Genomic DNA, 23033 nt, shown 5'->3' on the forward strand with positions numbered 1-23033 from the left:
AAGTTCACAATCTAAATTGGAAGGCAGCATGCAGACAACTATGTACAAACATGCTATATACAAAATAAGAAGGAAATCATGAGGAAAGATTAATTAAGAGAAATTGGGGTAGGATGGAGAGAGATATTGGGAGAGGCTTCTTGTAGAATACAGGATTTTAACTGAAACTTAAAGGAATTCAAGGAAGCCAGGAAGTAGAGCTGAAAGAGAGAAAATATTCTAGATATAAAAGGACAACCAGTGAAAATGCCCAATCAGAAAATGAAGTATCTTATTTAAGGAATGGCGAAGAGGCCAAGATCAAAGTGTAAGATGTGAGAAGACTGGAAAGAGGAAGGCTAGGCTAGGAAGGATTTTGAGCTGCAAACAGATTTTATATTTGGTCTTGAAGGTGACAGGAAGCCACTGGAGTTTATTGAGCAGGATGGCCAGTGTATGGAACATCTCTAAACCTGTACTTTAGAAAAATCACTTTGACAGCTGACTGGAGTAAAGAAAGATTTGTGGCAGGAAGACCAATCAGTAAACTATTGCAATAGTCTAAACATGAGGAAATAAGGGCCAGAGTGAAGGTAGTGGCAACATCAGGGAACAAGGGGGACCTACATGAAAGATGTTACAAAGGTAAAACCGATAGACCTTGTTAACATTGGCTCTGGGAGTGGGATGGGGGAAGAAAAAGAATTATAAGTAGAGAGTACAAAAATTCACAGTGAACAAGAATGGACTACACTGCAATATTAGGTACTGAAATGAAGTTATGAAAATAAAAGTATCTATTGAGAGCTGGATAACTTTGAGAACTAACATTTTAAAGATAAAATCAAAATGATGCAGTCATCAGGAAACAGGTAAGTTTGACAAATGTGGGCAATACTTTAACATGTTTACTAATAAAGGAGGGCGTCTCATGAATTATAAACTGATAAAGGAAAGGCAGAGATATAAGCACCACCATAATATTTATTAAGATCCAAATGGTAGAGAAAGACTTAAATTCTATAAATCGTGTAAGTTTGGATTCTGCTCAGTGATGAAGATAATGCCTACTGATGTGCACACATGCTGACACCAATAGCAATGAATCTTTTAAGGACAAATAAATTAGCAGGCTACCAGATGCACTAATTTTTAAGATTTCAGTAAACAAGTTTGTCCCAGATGACACCTCAAGCAAATATTTTATAGCATTTGTTTTGACTCCCATTTCACTTGAGAAAAGCTCCAAAGACTTATATTTTGGAATCTGGTAGTAAAAAATAAAGTTTTTTATAGTTCTTGCATAATAATGCTAGAAACCACATTCTTATAAAATACATCAGATTCAATGGATCAAAACTTAAACCATACCTGACTTTTTCTTTGTGACACTTGGCCAGTGCTTTACAGAGGCTAGGATCAGGACACAGATCAAGTGGAGACTGACCCTTCTTATTTCGAATGCTAAGATCAGCTCCATTGGCTGCTAAGAAACAGGCAATAGATGCTGCACTCTTCTTCTCTGCCCCTTGTGTACCAAGTCCCATTATTAACTGAAAGAAAATAACAATAATCATCCCTGTGAAAATATAGTTTTACATCTTAATACAAAAAATGGCAACTTTAAAACAGTTATAAATGCTTTCTCGTCCTTCATGTTTAATTTCTATATATTTAAATTTATTTTTCTAAGTCAAAGAGAAAACATGCTTTGTAGCTATATTCCCAGTATAATTTGCATTAAGACAAAAAAAGTAGAAAAAATTCTATGCATTTATCATAAATTGGTTAGTATTTTCAATAAAGGCTTGTTGCCCTTGTTTTTAAGAAATATGTGATTTACTTGCTATGGGCAAATTAATGTATTATAAACAAAACATATAAGTTCTAAGATGACAGGGAACAAAGATACAATCAGAAAATGTTTTCTAAAGATGACATATTATAGACAAATAATAAGATTCAAATAAACAGAGGTAGGAACAAGTTAAATTCAGTGGGGTTGGGGAGGTAGAAAGCAAAAAAATTAATCTGATACTACTTGTCAGAAATATAGCTGGCAAATTTTAAATCTTTCTTATGTGTAAGTTTTACATTGTTATATGCTTATTATTTACACATGAAAATCTAACCTTTTAAGTAGAAAATCACAAAATTTTTAAGTATAACAGTATTCTTTCAGTTAACATCTTTGACAAAATCATCTAATACTACCCATGCTTGACACCTGAATTGTTTCCTTCTCACTATTTTAAATAAATTACTTTCATTTCAACACTGCTGAAGGGGAAAAAGCAACTACTAAAAGTTTGCCAACAATTACTGGAAAACTTCACATACTTCCTAGCAAGAATGAAGTACATATATATCTTACCTGAAAAATCAATGTTTTCAATCATCATTTTCATTTAATAATATGGAGAGATGAAAGTTCCATTGTTTAAAGAAAAAAGATCACTTTTTTTAATGTTGAATTAGGTTATGTTCCTTTTTTATGTTGAAATAAAATATGATAACATTCTTGTAAAATTAGCATTCTGATCTCATTTCATTAAAGTGTAAACAGAAATTTTCCAGCAGAAGACTTAAAAGAAAGATTTTGTTAAGCTGTATGGATAAAAATATGGACCAATTGTAAACTTTTCAAGGATCAAATACTTAAATAAAACACAAAGATTTAAAAAGGAAAAAAAAAAAAACCCTAAGACTCTCTAAGACTTCCTAATACTGCTTAGAAAATAAACTAAAGAAATCTAAAGAAAAGATTATCTGTTTTACATTTTCCATATAATAAAGTAGTATTTACTATCAATGAAATTCTCTGCAAATATGGGATAGAAAGATTGTAGCTTTAACAAAGGAGTGGTGGAAGAGACAAATAAATCTAGATACAGGATAATTCAGGCTATCCAATCTAAAAAGAAGAACTACAGAGTCCAATCAAGAAATAAAATCTAGGGCTGTGGATGAGTTACATACAGGAACCATTAATCTATCTCCTCAATCCAATTCCTAGCAGAACACTCTGGCTCTCAGTTCATCAATTAAATGATATTGCTAAAATTTTGTAATATTTAAAGCCAAAGGTAACACTGCTTTGGTACTCTGGAGTATATCAAGAGTTGCAGAAAATCTGTATTAGCAGAAAGAACAGATTCACTATATAAAAAGTTTCACTTTTTGCTGGCTTACTTTTGCTAAATATCTAAGTAGTCCTCTTTTGGTTGCATGGGAGCTATAACCTGATAATCAACTCTTCAACTAAAATGAAACTATGAATGCTCAACAATTGAAAGCATAAAAACAGAACCAAAAAACCTGTGAAGTTTGGGAAGATGGTAGTTTGCTACTAACATGACATTAAATTCTAAAGCAAATTCAAGATCTCCCAAGTTATGTGTGCAGATGGACCAAAAACAACATATCACTGATATCTCATGCCTTTTTTTGTTTCTTAAACAATTTCATCAATTTTCCAGTGAATACTTCATTAGTATTTGGAAGACCCCATTATTTATTGGTGGGAGTGCCATCTAAATTTATGGTTTTGTCAGGCCTTCAAAATATTAATCAGGTTTCCTCTTTTATTTTGGATTTTTTTTTCAAACAAGAATGATATATGAAAAAGAATAAACACATAACAGGGTCCTACTGTTTAAAACTGTGATGACTATAACCAATACATGTAATTTTAAAACTTCTAAATTTCCTCTTTTATTCTTAAAGGCCAACTGTCAGACAAGACTGCAACTCCTATGTAACTTTGTAAAAACAATCTCCAGGAGCTGATTTAGTGAATGGCCTCTTTCTATTCAGCTAAGCCACTTCTTAGACAACATATATATACATAGCCAGAACTTAGGTTATAACAATCTGTAAGACAAAAGATTTCTTCCATCCCACACTGAGGTAACAAAACTACAATTTTAGCAGATATAATGAAAAGAAATGAATATTAAACAGCAACAAAGGACAGTAAATGATGTCTAGGAACATTGTCAAGTATGAAACTCTAGCATTGAAATGTTTATCAAAACATAAAATGATTGAATCTTAGATTTGGAAGGATATCAAGTTATCCAATTCATGCCTAAATATCAATCCTTCCTATAAAATATCCTATACATTGTCTTCTAACCTTTTCTGAAAGACCTCTAGTGAAGGGGAACCTTCCAAAGACTCCATTTTGCTTTCTGATAGTTTTAAATATTAAGGCACATTTTTTTCTTCAATTAAGCCAACATGCCTGCCTTTTTACAGCTCTACCAATTGCTTTTGATTTCTATTTTGTAGGTTAGAAAGAATGTCATTCTTTTTTCATATAACAAATCGATAATATTAAATAATTATATAATCATTCTCATCACAAATTCATACATGGGAGGAAACTAGCCTCATTTTGTAGACCAAGAAACAGAAATCAGAGAAGTGACGAGATTTACCTGAGGTTGCAAAGATTTTAGGAGGTAGAGACAGGATTAGAACCCAGACCATCTAACTCTTTCCAGCAAGTTTTCCACTACATTACTAAATAGTATCAGATATCACCCTGATCCTGCAAATCTTATATCTTTGAGGTTAAATATATCTCGGTTCCTTTAACCAATCCTTACATAATATAGTCTTCAAACATCTTTGTTCTAGAAACCAAGTGTCTTTTGGTCTAATATCACACAGTTTTGGAGAGCTGAAAGTATACATACAGGTAGAAAAAGAGAATTGCTTAAGATGAATCAGCTTTAAATGTATAGAGCACATTTGTAGAATGCTAGTAAACAACAGAAGCAGATAAAATAGCCTTGAAATCAGCAATAACAAAGGGGCAAATATTTTTTTAATTTTTGGTCAAAGGCTTTGGGCCAACAGAAACTTTAAGGACATAATGTCACAACAAAAGCTGCAAATCAAAATCTGCCTATACATACAATGCAAAAGAAATTTAAGTGATGTGATCAAATCAAGCTTCTCCCCCTTTCTCCCCTCCCCCCAAAAGACAAAACCACAAAGAAACCTTAATGGTTTCAAAGATGCCTTAAAAAAAAACAATCAATTAGCTTCAGGAATTCAAGAGGAAATAGAAGTCTGATTAATATTTTGAAGGTTCAACAAACAAGAATATCATAAATTAGAGCTATAAGGATTCCCAGGGTTCCCTCGGGCCATATTGTCCAACTTCCTCATTTTACAGACAAGAAAACTGAACCCAGGGAAGTTAAGTGGCTTGCTCAATGCCATAAAAGTGTAAAATTAATGAAGTATGACTAAGCTCTTAACTCAAGTCCTCTAACTTTAAAGTCAATACTCTTTCCAGGATAAAGCTGCCAATCAGTTACCATAATAACATCAAAATTCATGATCATGAATTAACCCTATAATTACTAACTTATTATGTTTTTGTTGTGTGTATGTGTGTGGTGATTTTTTCTTTGTTTTTTTACAAAGCCAGTTGGCAAAGGGTAGAACAGTATTAGTATTTTATTTTGAGGAATTAACTAAAATGATTTAGTAATAAATGTACCTTCAGAACTTTATAAAAATGATAAGAGAAATTTAAGTAAATAATATACTTACTGTGTTTTTAGATGGTTCCCAGGCTGTATCTACTTTCCCTACATCCTGCATATCTTGGAGCTGACGGAGCTGTGATAAAGTATGATGTCTCAGAGCTTCATGCAAGGGAGTATCCCCATCTTTATCTTGTATATCCAGTTTAGCACCTGCACGAACCAAGAGCTAAAAGGAAGAAAAAAATCTTATTTGGGCAAGGCAAATTACTAAAGTTGATACAGAATTGAAGGCTAAAAAGTTTCATTAAGTGATAGACAAAAAGCCTCAACATTAAAGTAAATATTTTCTATTTATTATTAAAACTATTACTTTTTATATTTCTGGATTTTCACATAAAGAGTGATAACATTTGATGATTCAAATATGTTAACCACATTCACTTAATCCATTGACTCCAAGGGCACATTCATAATATAATTTACAGGTTTTATTATTTTCATCTTGAAGAAGGGTAATTAATGTATGTCAACCATTTCCACTAGGAAAGCAAATAATTATTAGTGTCATTTGTTATAAATGCTTCCTATTGATCCTTTTTTCTCTAGTCAATTTCCTTTCAAACAGGTTAAAATATATGCAGCAAGACATAATAGCCATGTTTTACTGCTCCATTAATTCTTGGCATTGAATACAAATTCTAAAATCTAAAACAAATGAATTTATAGCATGATACTACAAAGCATCAAGACGGCAAATTGAATATGTATTTCAATTTTACACATCTCGACAGACAGGTAGCTCTTATATGTATCACTTAGAGGATTTTAGGCTTATATTTAGGATTTTAATCCATATGGTTTAGTGAAATCCATTTTTTTCTAATGTTTAGTTTCAAAAAAAAACACAGAATAAGAGACAAGAGATTTCATATGTACAGAGGAATTACCAAAGGCATCTTCCTGTAGTTAGGATTGGTCCTTTCAATCTTCTGTTGCAGTTCATTAAATGGGTTCCAAATGGAAACTATTATGGGTGCTTATTTTGGTACCACATTTACTTTTTTTCAATTATTTGAAATAATAATAGAAATGACAGTTAAAATAAAACTAAATGGGGAGGAAGGAAATAAGCAGAGACAATATAGACCAAAATTATCCCTATGTGCAATATATATATTGGGTTGCATAAAAAAACTAAGAAAATCAATAAAGAAAACTAATGAAGATGATTATTAGATTCAGCAAAATAGCAGAATACAAACTAAATCTACAAAATTTAGCTTCATTTTATGTATATATTGTTAATAAAAAAAAAAGGGAAGACAGCTAAACTCTATTTAAAGTAACCATAAAAAGCATAAAGTATTTAGGAATTAAAATACTTATACACAGGACTTATGTGATAAGATTATATATTATATAAACAAGAGCTAGATATATGATTTTTCTTTTTTGTGGGAGAAGAAGTGAATAGGGAATGAATTAATTAATTCCCTCTTCAACCTTTAGTTTTAAGAGAATGAACTATGACACAACAAGTAGATTAAGTGACTTGTTCAGGGTTCACATGCTCATAATCTGTTAGACCTAGGACTTAAACTCAGATATCCTGGCTTTAAGTCTGCTTCTTTATCCATTAAACTACACTGGCATACAACTATAAGAAAACATTTACAGAAATAAAGGAAGACCTAAATAAATAACTGGAAAAAGAAGTTTCAGTTGCATAAAGAAGAAAATTGCAAAGTGTTTAGAAAAAGTGGAAATGAAAGCAGTAGGTTTCTTCCAGAACTTGACTGAGAAAGGGAAAAAGGATATTAGATTAGAAGTAGCAACAACATTAAAATCTAACTTTTTCCCTTTTTTTTTAACTTAATATTTTTCCCCTGGTTACCTTCAAAACAATTTTTTTTTACTTTGTTTCTAAGATTTTTGAGTTCTAGTTTCTCTCCCTTTTCCCAATCCACAATTAAGAAACCACATGTGAAATTATGCAAAACATTTCCATAAAAGTCAAGTTGTGAAAAAAACCACAGATCTCCTACCCTAATGAAAATTAAAAAAAATTAGTTTAAAAATAAAGAAGAGATAGAAAAATAGAGAATGTTTTGCTCTATATTCAGACCCAATAAGTTCCTTCTCTGGATACAAGTATAATTTTTCATCATAAGTACTCCAGAAGATGTGAATGATTGTACTACTGAGAATAACAAAGTCATTTATTTACAGTTTACAGTTGGTCATCCCAGAACACTGCTATTAATTTGTATATAATATTTCACTTTGATCAATGGGGGACATTTTAAGGTTCTGTTTTTTGTTTTTGTTTTGCTTTTTCCTGAGAGCATCCCTGCTCATTATTTTCCAGAGAATAATTATATTCCAGAGAAACTTGCTTCAAAATTTTTTTTATACTTAATACTGCTAACTGTATTTCCCCCTTTTATTCTCTTTCATCCTTTCCAATGCCCTTTTAAAAAAATCACCATTTCCCCCTTCCTATAACTCATTCCCCTCCTATCTTCCTGCAGGGTAAGATAGATTTCTATACCACTATTGAATATGTTTATTATTTCCTATTTGAGCCAATTCTGATGAGAGTAAAGTTTATTCATTCTCTCTTTCCCCTTCCCTCTTACTGTAAAAAATAATTTTCTTGCCTTTTTTTTTAAAATGGCAGATAATTTACACCATTCCTCTTCTCCCTTTTCCTTTTTCCCAGCACATTCCTCTCTCACCCCTTAATTTTGTCATTAAAAAAAAAAAAGATTATCCTTTCATATAGAACTTGCATCTGTGCCCTCTACATATAGTCTTTTCGAATAACAATAATGACAACATTCTAACAAGTTTCAAATATCATTTTCCCATGTCGGAATGTAAATAAATAAACCTTATTAAATCATTCATGATATCACTTTCCTAATTATTTCATTATGCTTCTCCAGAATCCTATAATTGAAAATCAAATTTTTCATTCAGCTCTGGTCTCTTCATCATGAACACTTGAAAATTCTTTATTTCAATGAATGACCAACTTTTTTGCTGAAGGATTATACTCAGTTTTGTGGGATAGGTTATTCTTCGTTGTAGTCCTACCTCCATTATTCTCTGGAACATCATATTCCAAGTCCTTTTGTCCTTTAATGTAGAAGCTGCTAGATTTTGTGTTATTCTACTGTGGCTCCACTATCCTTGAATTGTTTCTTTCTAGATGCTTGCAATACTTTTTCTCCTTGACCTGGGAATTCTAGAATTTGGCTATAATATTCCTGAGTTTTTATTTTGGGATCTCTTTCAGGAAATGATCAGTGGATTCTTTCATTTCTATTTTACCCTCTGGTTCTAGAATACCAGGACAGTTTTCCTTGACAATTTCTTGAAAGATGATGTCCAGGCACTCTTTTTTTTTTTTTTTTTTTTTTTGATCATAACATTCAGGTAGACTAATAATTTTTAAATTATCTCTCCTGTGTATTCTGATGGAAGTGGATTTCTCTGACAAAGAGACTTAACTGAGTTTCATTGGATAAATGATGGACAGAAACAGCTACACCCAATGAAGGAATACTGGGAAATGAATGTGAACTATTTGATTTTTGATTTTCTTCCTGAGTTATTTTTACCTTCTGAATCCAATTCTCCCTGTGCAGCAGGAGAACTGTTCGGTTCTGCAAATGTGTATTGTATCTAGGATATACTGCAACATAATTAACATATATAGGACTGCTTGCCATCTTGGGGGGCGGGGGGGGAAGGAGGGAGGGGAAAAAATGAAACATAAGTGATTTCAAGGGATAATGCTGTGTAAAAATTATCCTGGCATGGATTCTGTCAATACAAAGTTATTATTAAATAAAATTAAATTTAAAAATTAAAAATAAAAAAAAAATTATCTCTCCTGGATCATATTTTCCAGGTCAGTTGTTTTCCCAATGAGATATTTCATAGTTTTTTCTTTTTTCTTTTTTTTTTTTTTGGGGGGGGAAGTGTTATTTTATTATATCTTGATTTCTTATAGAGTCATTAAATTCCATTTGTTCAATTCTATTTTTTAAGGAATTATTTTCCTCAAAGTGAGCTTTTGTACCTCCTTTCCCAAATGACCATTCCCAATTGGCTAATTTTGCTTTTTAAAGCATTCTTCTCCTCATTAGTTTTTTGTACTTCCTTTTACACCCCTCTCAGTTGTTTTCCTAATTTTTTCTCTCCTTCCCCACCTCTCTGTCTTTCTTTGATTTTCAAAGTCCCTTTTGAGCTCTTCCAGGACCTGAGTCCAATTCTTATTTTTCTTGGAGCCTTTAGATATAGAACCTTTGACTTTGTAATCATTTTCTGAGTGTGTTTTAATCCTCCTTGTCACCATAATAACTTTTCAATGAACAGAAACTTTATTTTCGGTTCATTTTCCTAGCCTATTGTTCTACTTTTAAACTTTCTGTTAAAGTAGAGCTCTATTTCCAGGGTGGAGGGCACACCATCCCAAGCTTCAGAGGTTATGTGCAGCTGTTTTCAGAAATCCTTCTAGGAAACTGACCAGAGCTGTTTTCTGCCCTGGAGCTGTTAAGAATGTCCCTCCCTCACAGTATTATAAGATCTATTTTGCTGGCTGGAGCTCGTTGACCAGGATTGGGCTACAATAATACACCAGACTTCCACCCCATTGTCACAGACCCTCTCCATTGACCTTTGGAGTCTTCCCTGGTATCCCCAGGCTCAGAGGTTCAGAAGCCTCCATTACTGCTGCTGATTCAAAGGTACTACCTTCATTGATGCAGAGGTCAAGGCTGGAGCTGTGGCTGGGACTGAACCTGTGCTGAGATGACACACTGGGGTCCTGCTCTGGTTCTACAGATCTTTTCTACAGAGCTGCTAAGTTGCCTTTGGCTGGAAAATGTTCTAGTCCATCTTTTTGGGTGTTCTGATGATCCAAAATTTGTTTAGAGTCAGTATTTAAAGGAATTTGGACGAGGCTGAGGGAGAGGTTGGGAAAGTTTCTGCCTCTCTCTCCAACATTAAAATCTAGTGAGACAATTGCATCAATTGTAAAAAAAGACAAGTAGTGACATTTTCATACTAATAATCTAATTGTGATAATGGAGGGTCTAATTTGGTCTGTGTTTCTCAATATTTGGGACTTTTCCCTGTGCTAGAGTAAACAAATTCCTGTTCCTTTCCAGTGTAATCAAAGAGAGTGACTCTCTGAAGTAAAAATCTACTACTACTTTTTCTCACATTGTTAACTATTTCATCCCTAACCTTTGCTGACCTTAAAATGACATAAATGTCTGGCAATTATTTTTCTCTGATGTCTGGTACCTTAGACTCTTTTCTTCATTCTTCATCCACAGTTCCAATATGTGGCCTCCCCTTGAAAACAATTAAAGTTCATCCCTTGCCATTTTCAACCAGATAGATCTTTTTCCTCCCCTAACCAGCAACTCACAATCATCCTCATTTGAATTTCACCCTACTCATTTGCATTATCCTGTCCAGACTCTTATCAATGACCTTACAGATAATACAACATACCTGGATGTTAAATTTCCACTATTTGCACATGAAAAGCTCCTATAGTCTATAATCACAACCTTTCTCATTAGAAAATAAGCTCCCCAAGAGCAGGAACAGTCTTTCTATATGTATTCCTAGTGCTTTACACAAAGTAAATGATGAATGAAAGCTTTTTTAATTCATCTCACTTTCTATTTTAGAGGAAAATTTGAGCCATATTGTGAGTTTCTTTAGAATAAGGATTAAGTACACACAATACATACACACACACACAGAAAAAGAAAGGAATAAACATGATCAGTGTGGGGATTTGACTATGCAAGTTGTCTTGTTTTTCTTGCTTTCTTAATATTGGATGAGAATGGGAGGGAAAGAATATAGTTATGAAAATAAAATTATATTTTATGATGCCAAAACCCCTTTCATTTGAACCTGGCATTCCTTCAACCTACTGTTCTCCATTTCGTTTCTATTTCAATGCTTTGAACAGATTACACTTGCTCCCTATACTTTCATATACTTTCTCTTCATTGGTCAATCTTTTGCAATTGATCTTCTCCTCCCCACCTCCTACCCCACACTATTAAATTGAAATTTCTCTCAAAAGTTGTCAGTCTACCTTTTAATTGCTACATTCAATGACCTTTTCTTAGTCTTCAAGTACCTTGAACTTTTTGTAGTTCTCGCCTTCGGATACCTTAGCTTCAGTGACAGCTCCTTTTTCAATTCTGACTCATCACTCATCTCTTGTCCTTTATGATTTCCCTCAGCCAATGTTTCAACATAGGTTATCTTCTCTTCTCTTTCCCCCATTCTATGGGTTTAATCATTTCTTCTAGGGAAAGGCCAAAGGTGGTTTAATAGAAAGTAGAACTTACACTAATAAAAACATGGGTTCAAACTCTGTCTCTAAAACTTATTAAATGTTTAGAAGAATTGCACATATTTAACCCATATTGGATTATTTGCTGTCTACGGGGACGGGAAGAAGGAAAGGAGGGAAAAAAATTTGGAATAAAAAGTTTTGTTGAAACTTATCTTTGCATATATTTTGAAAATAAAGAGCTATTGTTAAAAAATAAACAAAAATTAAAACTTATTAAACAAGTTCTAAAGGGTATCACCATCCCTATCTCTTCCTTTTTAGGATCAAATGAGATAACAGATATAAAGTACTTTGCAATCATAATGAAACATATGTCAAATATCATTATTGATATGAAAACTTCCAAATTAATGTATTCAATCCCTAATCTCCCACCAAGCACTAGTTCCCAAATTCTTAACTGGTACTTAATGTTTGGTTTCTTCCCCTTCTCTTATCATCTGAACCAGTACCTTAAATTCAACATGTTTAAAATGAAAACAATCATTTCCCCCTAAACTCACCCACTTCTCCCAACCTCCCCAATCTGTTGAATACCATTATTGTCCCAGATTGTCCTATCATTGTATTGTCTCCTATTGTCTAGATATTTAAGCACTGCCAAATTTACCTAACATTTATTACTTGTCTACCTTTCTAGTCTTATGTCACATTATTTTCTTTCACGCTCCCTATGTTCTAACTAAAATGGACTATTCTCTCTCACCCTGCTCCTTATCCCTACCCATTCTCAATGTCTATGCATACACAGCAAAAATCAACCATGAATCTTACATATTCTATTCTGATCTCTGCTCAGAATCCTTATTTTCCATCAAACTCTGCACAAGTGGCCTTCTTCATTGTAGCTTTCCCTCATCCTCAAGGCTGAAAGTATTCTCTCCCTAAGATATTCCTCACAAGAATGGGGTCTGGATCTTCTTTGTTTCCTAATTTGTACTTTAGGGATTTCCTGGAAAACTTAGGCTACATCTCTTTGTCTTTATTGTATCTTTTTTTCCTGTTATATTTATAGATTTATAACTCACCTGATAGAAACTCCTTAAGGACAAGGACTACAATGTCATTTTTATTTTCATATCCCTGTTACTAAAGCATATAGCAGACATTTACATAGGGTGTGGTAAATTTTTTAGGGAAACAGGAAAGAAAAACTTATTAAAAATAAGCAACATAAAATACTTGAAGTGAATATTTTAGGATATAATCATTTAATCATTTCATTATTAGAATGATCAAATTACTGAAACATAAATATTTTAGCATTGTAATATTTGCAAAAGTGTATGTATAATGTTTAACTTACAATGGATTGCTTGCTGCCTAGGGGGAAGGGGTGAGGGTAAGTGAGGGAGAAAAATTTTAGAACACAAAGTTTTGTAAGTGTGACTGTTGAAAACTATCTTTACATATATTTTGAAAATAAAAAGCTGTTATTTTTTAAAAAGTATATGAATTAAAACCAAAGATTTGTAAAGTATAGTCAAATCCTCATCATAATCTGTCATCTTCCAATTTAAAACTAATTTCTATTCTTGCTTGGAATTGCCATTGGTTACCATATTTCCCTAATTGCCAGGATATCTAGTGTTTGCTGATTAAAGTGATTCGTAGGGGTTTTGTGGCCTCTTTATTGTGTATTCATCATATTCTTCTATTCTTTTCCTTTACACTAACATCACTGATAATTCAATTAAGATGATTTAATTTTGAAGATCTTGAATTCTTTATAAAAGTTCATCATCTTTTCAGCTTCTAAAAAAAAAAATGTTGGCACCTTAAGTACCATTATCTTCATGGTGGCATTTTAAAAAATGCTAACTATAAGCACTGACAAATAAAATAACCAACCAATATTTCTTCTTGTGGCTCAGGGCACATAATCAAATTGATTCCATCAATTTTTAAAATTAGCTTCTTCTGGGAAAATATGAACTATCCTTCAATTTAGGTGCAGTTTTTTGTCTTCTGATACCAAACATGGTGAGAATAAAGACATTGATAAGATTTAACTTCACTAATAGTGTGTTCACTCAATGATCACAGAATAAAGATCTTATATCTGCAACAGCAAGATCTACGTTAATGTTTATTTTCGACTATTTCATGATTAATTGCTCTCTGTCTCCTTTTCCACTAGTAGGAAACCATCACTGCAGAGCAGAAACAGACTATACAAAACAAAGCCATTTTAGTTTTTCTCTTTGATTCATGGATTGCCATGGCCAACAAACTTATCACCTAATGGTCAATTTACTGAAGATGACCTTCTCTGAACTTAGCTAGAATGATCCATGCAGATATTCATTTGTTGCCAGCACCTGACAGAATTTGACATTCACTGCTAAAGCTTTCAATAACCCAGGGTTCCCTCCACAACACAGTAAGGCCTTAAAATAAGACATCATGAAGAGAAAAACAAGAAAATTCAGATAAAGACCCATTTTAGATCTTTTGCTAATCCCCTATCAGCTAGTCCCTCTGACACAAAATTACCTTGTATTTTAATTTTGCACGTATGTGTTTGTGTTTGTGTGTTGTTTCCTCTATGCACACTAAATGAAATGTTAGTACTGTTTCATTTTTTTGTCTCTTTATCCTAAGGACCTAGCACAATGCCTAAAACATAAAATGGAAAAAAAAAACAACAACAATACTCTCAATGATTAATTGATCCATGACCATTTAAAAGTTAAACTGGAAAGATGATGGAAAAGTTATAGTAAGATAATTGTAAAGGGCTGAAATTCCAAAAAGGTATGCTTGAATCAAGACAACAGAGGACTTAAGGCTAGCTATGAGACAATGACTTTATTAGCATATGTTTGGAAAAATGGCTCTTCTCACCATTGGCGCTGGCTCAATATTTGATGTTAAGATAATCGTAGGCAAAGATTAGAGAAGGAGGAGAAAGGTGGAGATTCTGGACTCAAGAATGAGAAGAGATCTTTGGCTAAACTCCTGGCAGTTTACCTGCTTCTCCCCCTAAAGACCAAGGACTTTTATTTATTCTGACTCTGGCTGATCCTGAGCTCCAGGGAGCTAGCCCAGACTTTACAGATAATGATACCAAAACATATTCTCTATTGATGAAGCACCATTTAGGTTCTAAAATCAGTTTTCAAAGTGCCATATGAGAAAGTAAAATTGATAGTAAAGAAAACAAAGATAGGAAGACCTGGCTAGATACAAAGGATCTATACTAGAACGTAATATAATTTTTTGAAGGCATTAGGGAGATTAATTTGAAAGAGATTAAATTAACAATTAAAATTTCAAGATAACTGAAAGAGGGAAAAATAACATTTAGAAAAGTCATTTATTTTACTGCTACTGAAAAAAGATGATCTGATCAAGTGCTTTTTAAATAAAAAATACAAGTTATCAAAATCATATAAAAGAATATTCATGGGGCAGCTAGGTGGCGCAGTGGATAGAACACCAGGCCTGAAATCAGGTGGACTTGAGTTCAAATCTGCTTCAGACACTTTTAACACTTCCTAGCTGTGTAACCCTGGGCAAGTCACTTAACCCCAAATGCCTCAGGGGAAAAAAAAAAAAAAAAACATTTAAATGCTACTTGACAATTCCACGAGGTAGCTGCTATTATTATAGCCATTTTACAAACTATAAAACTGAATGTTTAATTTGACTTGCCCAGCTATTAAGCAGCTAATGAAGGATTCAAACTCAAATCTACATGCATTTCACACACAAAAAATTAGCAAATGACCAAAAGAGGAAAAATGACAGTTGTCAAGAAAAGCTGTGAAAACATAGGCCTCCTAAAGTCCACATGTACAACAAGTCTGTAAACACTGCCCACTGTAACTAGAAACAAAGTGAGTACTCCCCTCACTTGAAGAATGACTAAATAAAATATGGTATATGAAAAACTCATCTTTCTGAGTTCAAATCTGGCCTCAGACACTTGTTAGCTGCATAATCCTGATCAAGTCATTTAACCCTGTTTGCCTCAGTCTCCTCATTTGTAAAATGAGCTAGAGAAGGAAATGGCAAACCATAAGAGTATGTCTGCCAAGAAAATTCAAAATGGAGACACAGAGTTGTACACAAATGAAAAAATGGCTAAACAATAAAAATATGAACATGAGGCAAAATGACATGTAAGAAATGATGAACATGAGAGATAAATTCAGAAAGATTTATATGAACTAATATTAAGTGAATTAAGAAGAGAACAATTTACAAGGTGACCACAATAACAAGAAGGAAAATGACTTTGAAAGAATTCAGGACTGATCAATGCAATGACTTCAGGAATAATGAAGCACACCCCCTACTTCCTTGGAAAAAAGATCAACTAGATGTATAGACAGACATAGTCATTTTCAGAGATGGTCAAACTGATGACCTGATTGCTAAGTTATAATTATGTGTTAAAAGAAAGAGGGAGAGAAGCTAGTTGTTCAAAACAGAATTTTTATTTCCCAAAAATCTATCCCTCCTCCTAACTAACTATTTCTGCTGAGGGCATTTTTGTCCTTCTACTCACTTAACCTGGCAATATTTGAGTAATCCAGATCTTTTCCCACTTTCTCACTTCCTTCTTCCCACCCAATCAATTGTAAAAAAAAAAAAAAAAAAAAAACTTAAGTCTATCTCAGCATCTTCTCTCATATAATTCTTAGTGATTAAGAAGTTACAGAGCCTCTTCACCAGTTAAGGATCTTATTACTTTTCAACTGGCTTACTGCAATAGTTTTATATTTGTTCTTTCTACTTCCAGTTGCTCCCCTCTCCGATTTTTTCTTCACAGTGCTGTTCAACTGACATTTCTTAAAGCAGGTTTGACCATATCATAACTTCACTCAAAAAATAACCAGTGTCTCCCAACCCTCAAAAAATGTAAAATAATCAGTATGGCTTTTAAAGTCCTACTTAATTTGGCTTCCAGCTCCTTTATAGTTTGTTTAAACTCATATTACCCCTTTTGAGGAAGGGGCTATAAAAAGAGAGGGCAGAATGAGGGAGGTGGTGGTCAGTAGCAAAACACTGATAAGGAGGGAAAGGGGGAAAGAGAAAAATATAACTTGGGGAAAATAAAATGGTAGAAAATACAGTGTTAGTCATTTTACCCAAGAAGGTGAATGGGATGAACTCTCCCATAAAACGGAGACAGCAGACTGGATTAAGCCAGAATCTTACAATATATTGTTTACAAGAAACATATTTAAACCAGAGTGATATGTACAGAATAAAGGTAAAAGGCTGGAGCAGAACCTATTATGCTTCAGCTGAAGCAAAAAAAGCAGGGGTAGTGATCCTGATCTCAAATAAAGCAAAAAATAGATCTACTTAAAAGAGATAAGGAAAGAAACTATATCTTGCTAACGGATACCATAAATAATAAAGTAATGCCAATATTAAACATATATAAACCAATGTGGTATAGCTTCCAAGTTCCTAGAGGAAAAGTTAAGGGAGATACAAGAAGAAATAGACAGCAAACCTATATTATTAAAGAATTTCATCAAAGGAAATGGAAACTGAACCAGTTAAAAAAAAAAAAAGGATTTCATCCTTGCTCTATCAGAACTAGGTAAATCAAACTATAAAACAAATAAAAAGAAGTTAATGAAGTAAATAGAAAAGGGCCAGGGAACAAATATTAATTAGAAACTAAATAATGTCATTCTGTTGGAGTTCTTGTTCTTCTTTAAAATAATAAATAATGGTTCTCTCTGGGAGAAGGTAGGTTTCTCGGGGAGGTTTTCTGGAGGTAGCCTTAGCTGCAATTCAGATCAATAATTACCCCAAGTGACAGAAGTTCAGATCTTTTATTGTCTCCAATATAGCCCAGTTAGTTTAGAGGCCTATCTCTCTGCTTGGTTCCAAGAGCTCCCTCAGAATGTCTCCAAATCCAAAGGTTTGTCCTTCAGCCTCTGCCTCTGCTTTCTGCAGCCTTTAGCCAGCACAAAGATGGACGAATCTCTTGTCTCCTTCACTTGGGCTCGGCTAGCTTTCTGGCAAGTCTTTCAGACCAGCTTAGTCTCAGTGGGGGAAGTGCAGAAGCCCAGCCACCACAGTGGTGTGAGATGAAGATGAATCTGGTTGTGCCTCCGAGAGAGTGCTTCTCCTCAACTGAAATGATGCTCCCTTCTCAGTCTTCAGCTCCACTCCCCGTGTAATTCAGTTGAATTCTGTCCGAGAGCCTCTGTCTGTTTCTTATATATGAGAGAAAGGAATTGTGGGATACAAGAGAGAGGAATTATGGGTTTCTTCCCAGAGTGCTCTCTGGCCCTAAGAGCTTCAAGGCAGGTGAGAATTCAAGTTTACTTTGTGAATCTCCCATACTTGTGAATTCCAATGAGCAAAGGTGTGAACACATGCATTGTATCAATTACAATGAATTAACACTAGGATTCTAACATCTCCCTTGAGTTATCACCTTGTTTCAAGTTGAGGTAAGACTAGGATTCCAACATCATCCCAAAGAATGAGAGGGTGAAAGAACAAATAGACACAATTGATAATTTCATCCAAGACAATGACAATAATGAGACAACATATCAAAATTTATGGGATGTAGCCAAAGTAGTTCTTAGGGGAAGTTTTATATTTCTAGACACTTACTTGCACAAAACATAAAGAGAAGATTTATAAATTGGGCATGCAAATAAAAAAGCTAGAAAAAGAACAAATTGACCCCCCAATTAATTACCAAATTTGAAATTCTGAAAATAAAAGGGGAGATTAATAAAACTGAAAGAAAACTATTTGATGGAAGTGGATTTCTTTGACAAAGAGACCTGAGTTTCAATTGATAAATGATGGACAAAAGCAGCTACACCCAAAGAAAGAACACTGGGAAACGAATGTAAACTATCTGCATTTTTGTTTTTCTTCCCGGGTTATTTATACCTTCTGAATCCAATTCTCCCTAAGCAACAAGAGAAGTGTTCGGTTCTGCAAACATATATTGTATCTAGGATATACTGCAACATATCCAACATATAAAGGACTGCTTGCCATCTAGGGGAGGGGGTGGAGGGAGGGAGGGAGGGGAAAAAAAAATCGGAACAGAAACGAGTGTCAATATAAAGTAATTATTAAATAAAAAATTAAAAAAAAATTAAAAAAAAAAAAGAAAACTATTGAACTAATAAACAAAATTAAAAGTTGGTTTTACGGTCACCAAAACCATTTGGTATTGGCTAAGAAATAGATTATTTGATCAGTGGAATAGGTTAGGTTCACAGGACAAAATAGTAAACAAATATAGTAATCTAATGTTTAACAAACCCAAAGATCCCAACTTTTGGGATAAGAATTCATTATTTGACAAAAACTGCTGGTAAAACTGGAAATTAGTACGGCAGAAATTAGGCATGGACCCACACTTAACATTGTACACCAAGATCAGATCAAAATGGGTCCGTGATTTAGGCATAAAGAATGAGATTATAAATAAATTAGAGGAACATAGGATAGTTTACCTCTCAGACTTGTGGAGGAGGAAGGAATTTGTGACCAAAGAAGAACTAGAGATCATTATTGATTACAAAATAGAAAATTTTGATTATATCAAATTAAAAAGCCTTTGTAGAAACAAAACTAATGCAAACAAGATTAGAAGGGAAGCAATAAACTGGGAAAACATTTTTACAGTCAAAGGTTCTAATAAAGGCCTCCAAAATATAGAGAGAATTGACTTTAATTTATAAGAAATCAAGCCATTCTCCAATTGATAAATGGTCAAAGGATATGAACAGGCAATTCTCAGACGAAGAAATTAAAACTATTTATAGCCATATGAAAGGGTGTTACAAATCACTATTGATCAGAGAAATGCAAATTAAGACAACTCTGAGATACCACTACACACTTGTCAGATTGGCTAAGATAACAGGAAAAAATAATGATGAATGTTGGAGGGGATGTGGGAGAACTGGGACACTGATGCATTGTTGGTGGAGTTGTGAACGAATCCAACCATTCTGGAGAGCAATCTGAAATTATGCCCAAAAAGTTATCAAATTGATCCAGCAGTATATCCCAAACAGATACTAAAGAAAGGAAAGGGACCTGTATATGCCAAAATGTTTGTGGCAGCCCTTTTTGTGGTGCCTATAAACTGGAAAATGAATGGATACCCATCAATTGGAGAATGGCTGGGTAAATTATGGTATGTGAATGTTATGGAATATTATTATTCTGTAAGAAATGACCAGCAGGATGAATACAGAGAGACTTGGAAAGACTTACATGAATTGATGCTGAGTGAAATGAGCAAAACCAGGAGATCATTATACATTTCAACAATGATACTGTATGAGGATGTATTTTGATGGAAGTGGATTTCTTCGACAAAGAGAAGATCTAATTCAGTTGCAATTGATCAATGATGGACAGAATCAGCTACACCCAGAGAAGGAACACTGGAAAATGAATGTGGACTACTTGCATTTTTGTTTTTCTTCTCAGGTTATTTTTACCTTCTAAATTCAATTCTTTTTGTGCAACAAGAGAACTATATGGTTCTGCACATATATATTATATCTAGGATATACTATAACATATTTAACATGTAAAAAACTGCTTGCCATCTAGGGGAGGAAGTAGAGAGAGGAAAGGAAAAAGTCGGAACAGAAGTGAGTGCAAGGGATAATGTTGTAAAAAATTACTCAGGCATATGTTCTGTCAATAAAAAAGTTATAATAAAAAGTTGGTTTTATGTAAAACCCAACAAAATAGATAAACCTTTAGCTAACAATTGGAAAAAGGAAAGATGAAAATCAAATTTTTAATATGAAAAAGGGGAACTTTCTACTAATAAAGAAGAAATTAGAGCAATAATTAGGAGCTATTTTGCCCAACTGTATACCAATAAATCTGATAATCTAAGTGAAATGGATGAATACTTATAAAAATATTGATTGCTCAGATTAATAGAGGAGGAAAAAAATTACTTAAATAATCCCATTTTAGAAAAAGAAATTGAACAAGCTATTAATCAATGCCTTAATAAAAAAATCTCCAGGGCCAGATGGATTTGTAAGTGAATTTTACCAAACATTTAAAAAATAATTAATTCCAATATTATGCAAACTATTTGGAAAAATGGGGGAAAAAGGAGTCCTACCAAATTCCTTTTATGACACAGCTATGGGGCTGGATCCCTAAACCAGGTTGGGCCAAACACGGAGAAAGAAAATTATAGACCAATTTCCCTAATGAATATTGATGCAAAAATGTTAAATAAAATATTAGCAAAGAGATTACAGCAAGTTATCATTAGGATAATACACCATGACTAAGTAGGATTTATACTAGGAATGCAGGGTTGGTTCAATATTAGGAAAACTATTAACATAATTCACCATCAATAACCAAACTTACAGAAATCATATGATTACCTCAATAGATGCAGAAAAAGCATCTGACAAAATCCAACACTCATTCCAATTAAAAACACTAGAGAGTATAGGAATAAATGGAGTTTTCCTTAAAATGATCAGTAGCATCTATTTAAAACCAACAGCAAGCAACATATTTAGGGATAAACTAGAACTATTTCCAATAAAATCAGGGGTAAAACAAAGTTGTCAACTATCAGCATTACTATCCAATATTGCATTAGAAATATTAGTTTTGGCAATAAGAGAAGAAAAAGAAATTAAAGAAATTGGGTAACGAGGAAAGTAAATTATTACTCTTTGCATATGATATGATACTTAGAGAATCCTAGAGAATCAACTAAAAAACTACTAGAAACAATTCATATTACCCTCCCTTTACAATCTTCATTTAAGCCAAATTGGCCAATCTGCTTGTTCCTATATAAAACATGTCATCTCTCACTCCTTTACCTTTAAAAGGCAGTTTTCCCATGTTTAGAATAGACTCACTTTTCACCTCCACATTTCAGAATCTTTAGCCTGATTCAAGGCAGGGCTGTCCAACTTATACACATGGCATTTCTTATTCCAATTATTCCTTCTCTTAACATTCTTATCTCAACCCTTGTCCTTCTCTCTTGAATCGATTTTGTGTTCCTTGATTTTTTTTTGTTGTTGTTCCAATCTATAATTTCAGCAATATAGAGAATTCTTAGTAAAGAAATTTCTTCTACCAACGTAAATAAGTAAAGGCTTTTCAATTAATTTAATTAATTTATTTAAAATTAATTTAATTAAAATAATTTCCTAAGACCCTGAGATTTTAAGCGACTTGACCTCAAGCCACTGTATGTGAGGATTTGAGTATTTGATTTCTTGGCCCAACTCTCATTTCATAAGAATACAGTTGACTCTCCATTATTTTAGAATATATTTTGATGATGATGATGATGATGATGATGATGATGATGAAAGCAGTAGCATTTATACCATGCTTTAAAGTTTACAAAATGCTGTGCAACAAATATCTCATTTGATCCTTCCAACAAACTGTTATTATGACCATTTTACAGGAGGAAAATGAGGCGAATAGCAGTTAAATGACTTGCCCAATTCACACAGCTAGTATCTGTTGCAGAATTCGAAGTTGGGTATTCCTGGCTCCAAATCCAGTCTTCTATCCACTGTGCAGATGAGTAGTCACTTACTTCTTGGAAGATATGCCTATTTTGTTTGTTTTTATATCTTTAGTATAAGAGAGTCTTGAGACACGGTATACACTTAATAATTTTTTTTTTAATTTTAATAGAATTAAAGAAAAAAGAATGGCATTATATTTGGGAAACTGCTCAGTTCTTTAAGTGATTTCAACCTTTTACTGGAAACAAAAGCCCACTTTTTTGAATACCAATATATTCTAAATTATATGACTATAAAATACTATCTCAGGCTTCAGAGAATTAGTTGTTAGTCTCACTCAAAGCTCAATGGAGAGATGTACTATAGGTTTATACAGGTTGCAATATATTACAAATATATAGCTGTAGAAGAGAAAATATATTTTCCAGAAAAGAAAGTCAGTCAGTCATGTAGCTTAAATTAAAAGACAGACCCCATGCTCCACCAGAACATGTGATATCAAAAGATACAGAATACACATATTGCACCCCATTGATAGCTTGGACAAGAGATGCAAAGGAGGGGAAAGGATGAATGGGTAGAGAGGTTGTGAAATGAACTGTTGGAGTGGAAGAAGTACTTAAATTATTGACACCACAGATCCAC

At 33.3% G+C, this 23033-nt stretch overlaps 1 protein-coding gene across 1 annotated transcript in view; it reads right to left on the reverse strand.

Moving 5' to 3' along the window:
• MIB1 (MIB E3 ubiquitin protein ligase 1) overlaps nt 1-23033 on the reverse strand; it is a 158448-nt gene that overhangs the window by 22300 nt on the left and 113115 nt on the right. Inside the window, exons 15-16 of the mRNA XM_051970353.1 lie at nt 5551-5712; nt 1351-1532 (exon numbers count right to left, since the gene is read on the reverse strand). Of these exons, the coding sequence (XP_051826313.1) occupies nt 1351-1532; nt 5551-5712 (344 nt within the window). The remainder of the gene's footprint in view (nt 1-1350; nt 1533-5550; nt 5713-23033) is intronic.

This window comes from Antechinus flavipes, chromosome 1, assembly GCF_016432865.1.
Source record: "Antechinus flavipes isolate AdamAnt ecotype Samford, QLD, Australia chromosome 1, AdamAnt_v2, whole genome shotgun sequence".
NCBI lineage: Eukaryota > Metazoa > Chordata > Mammalia > Dasyuromorphia > Dasyuridae > Antechinus > Antechinus flavipes.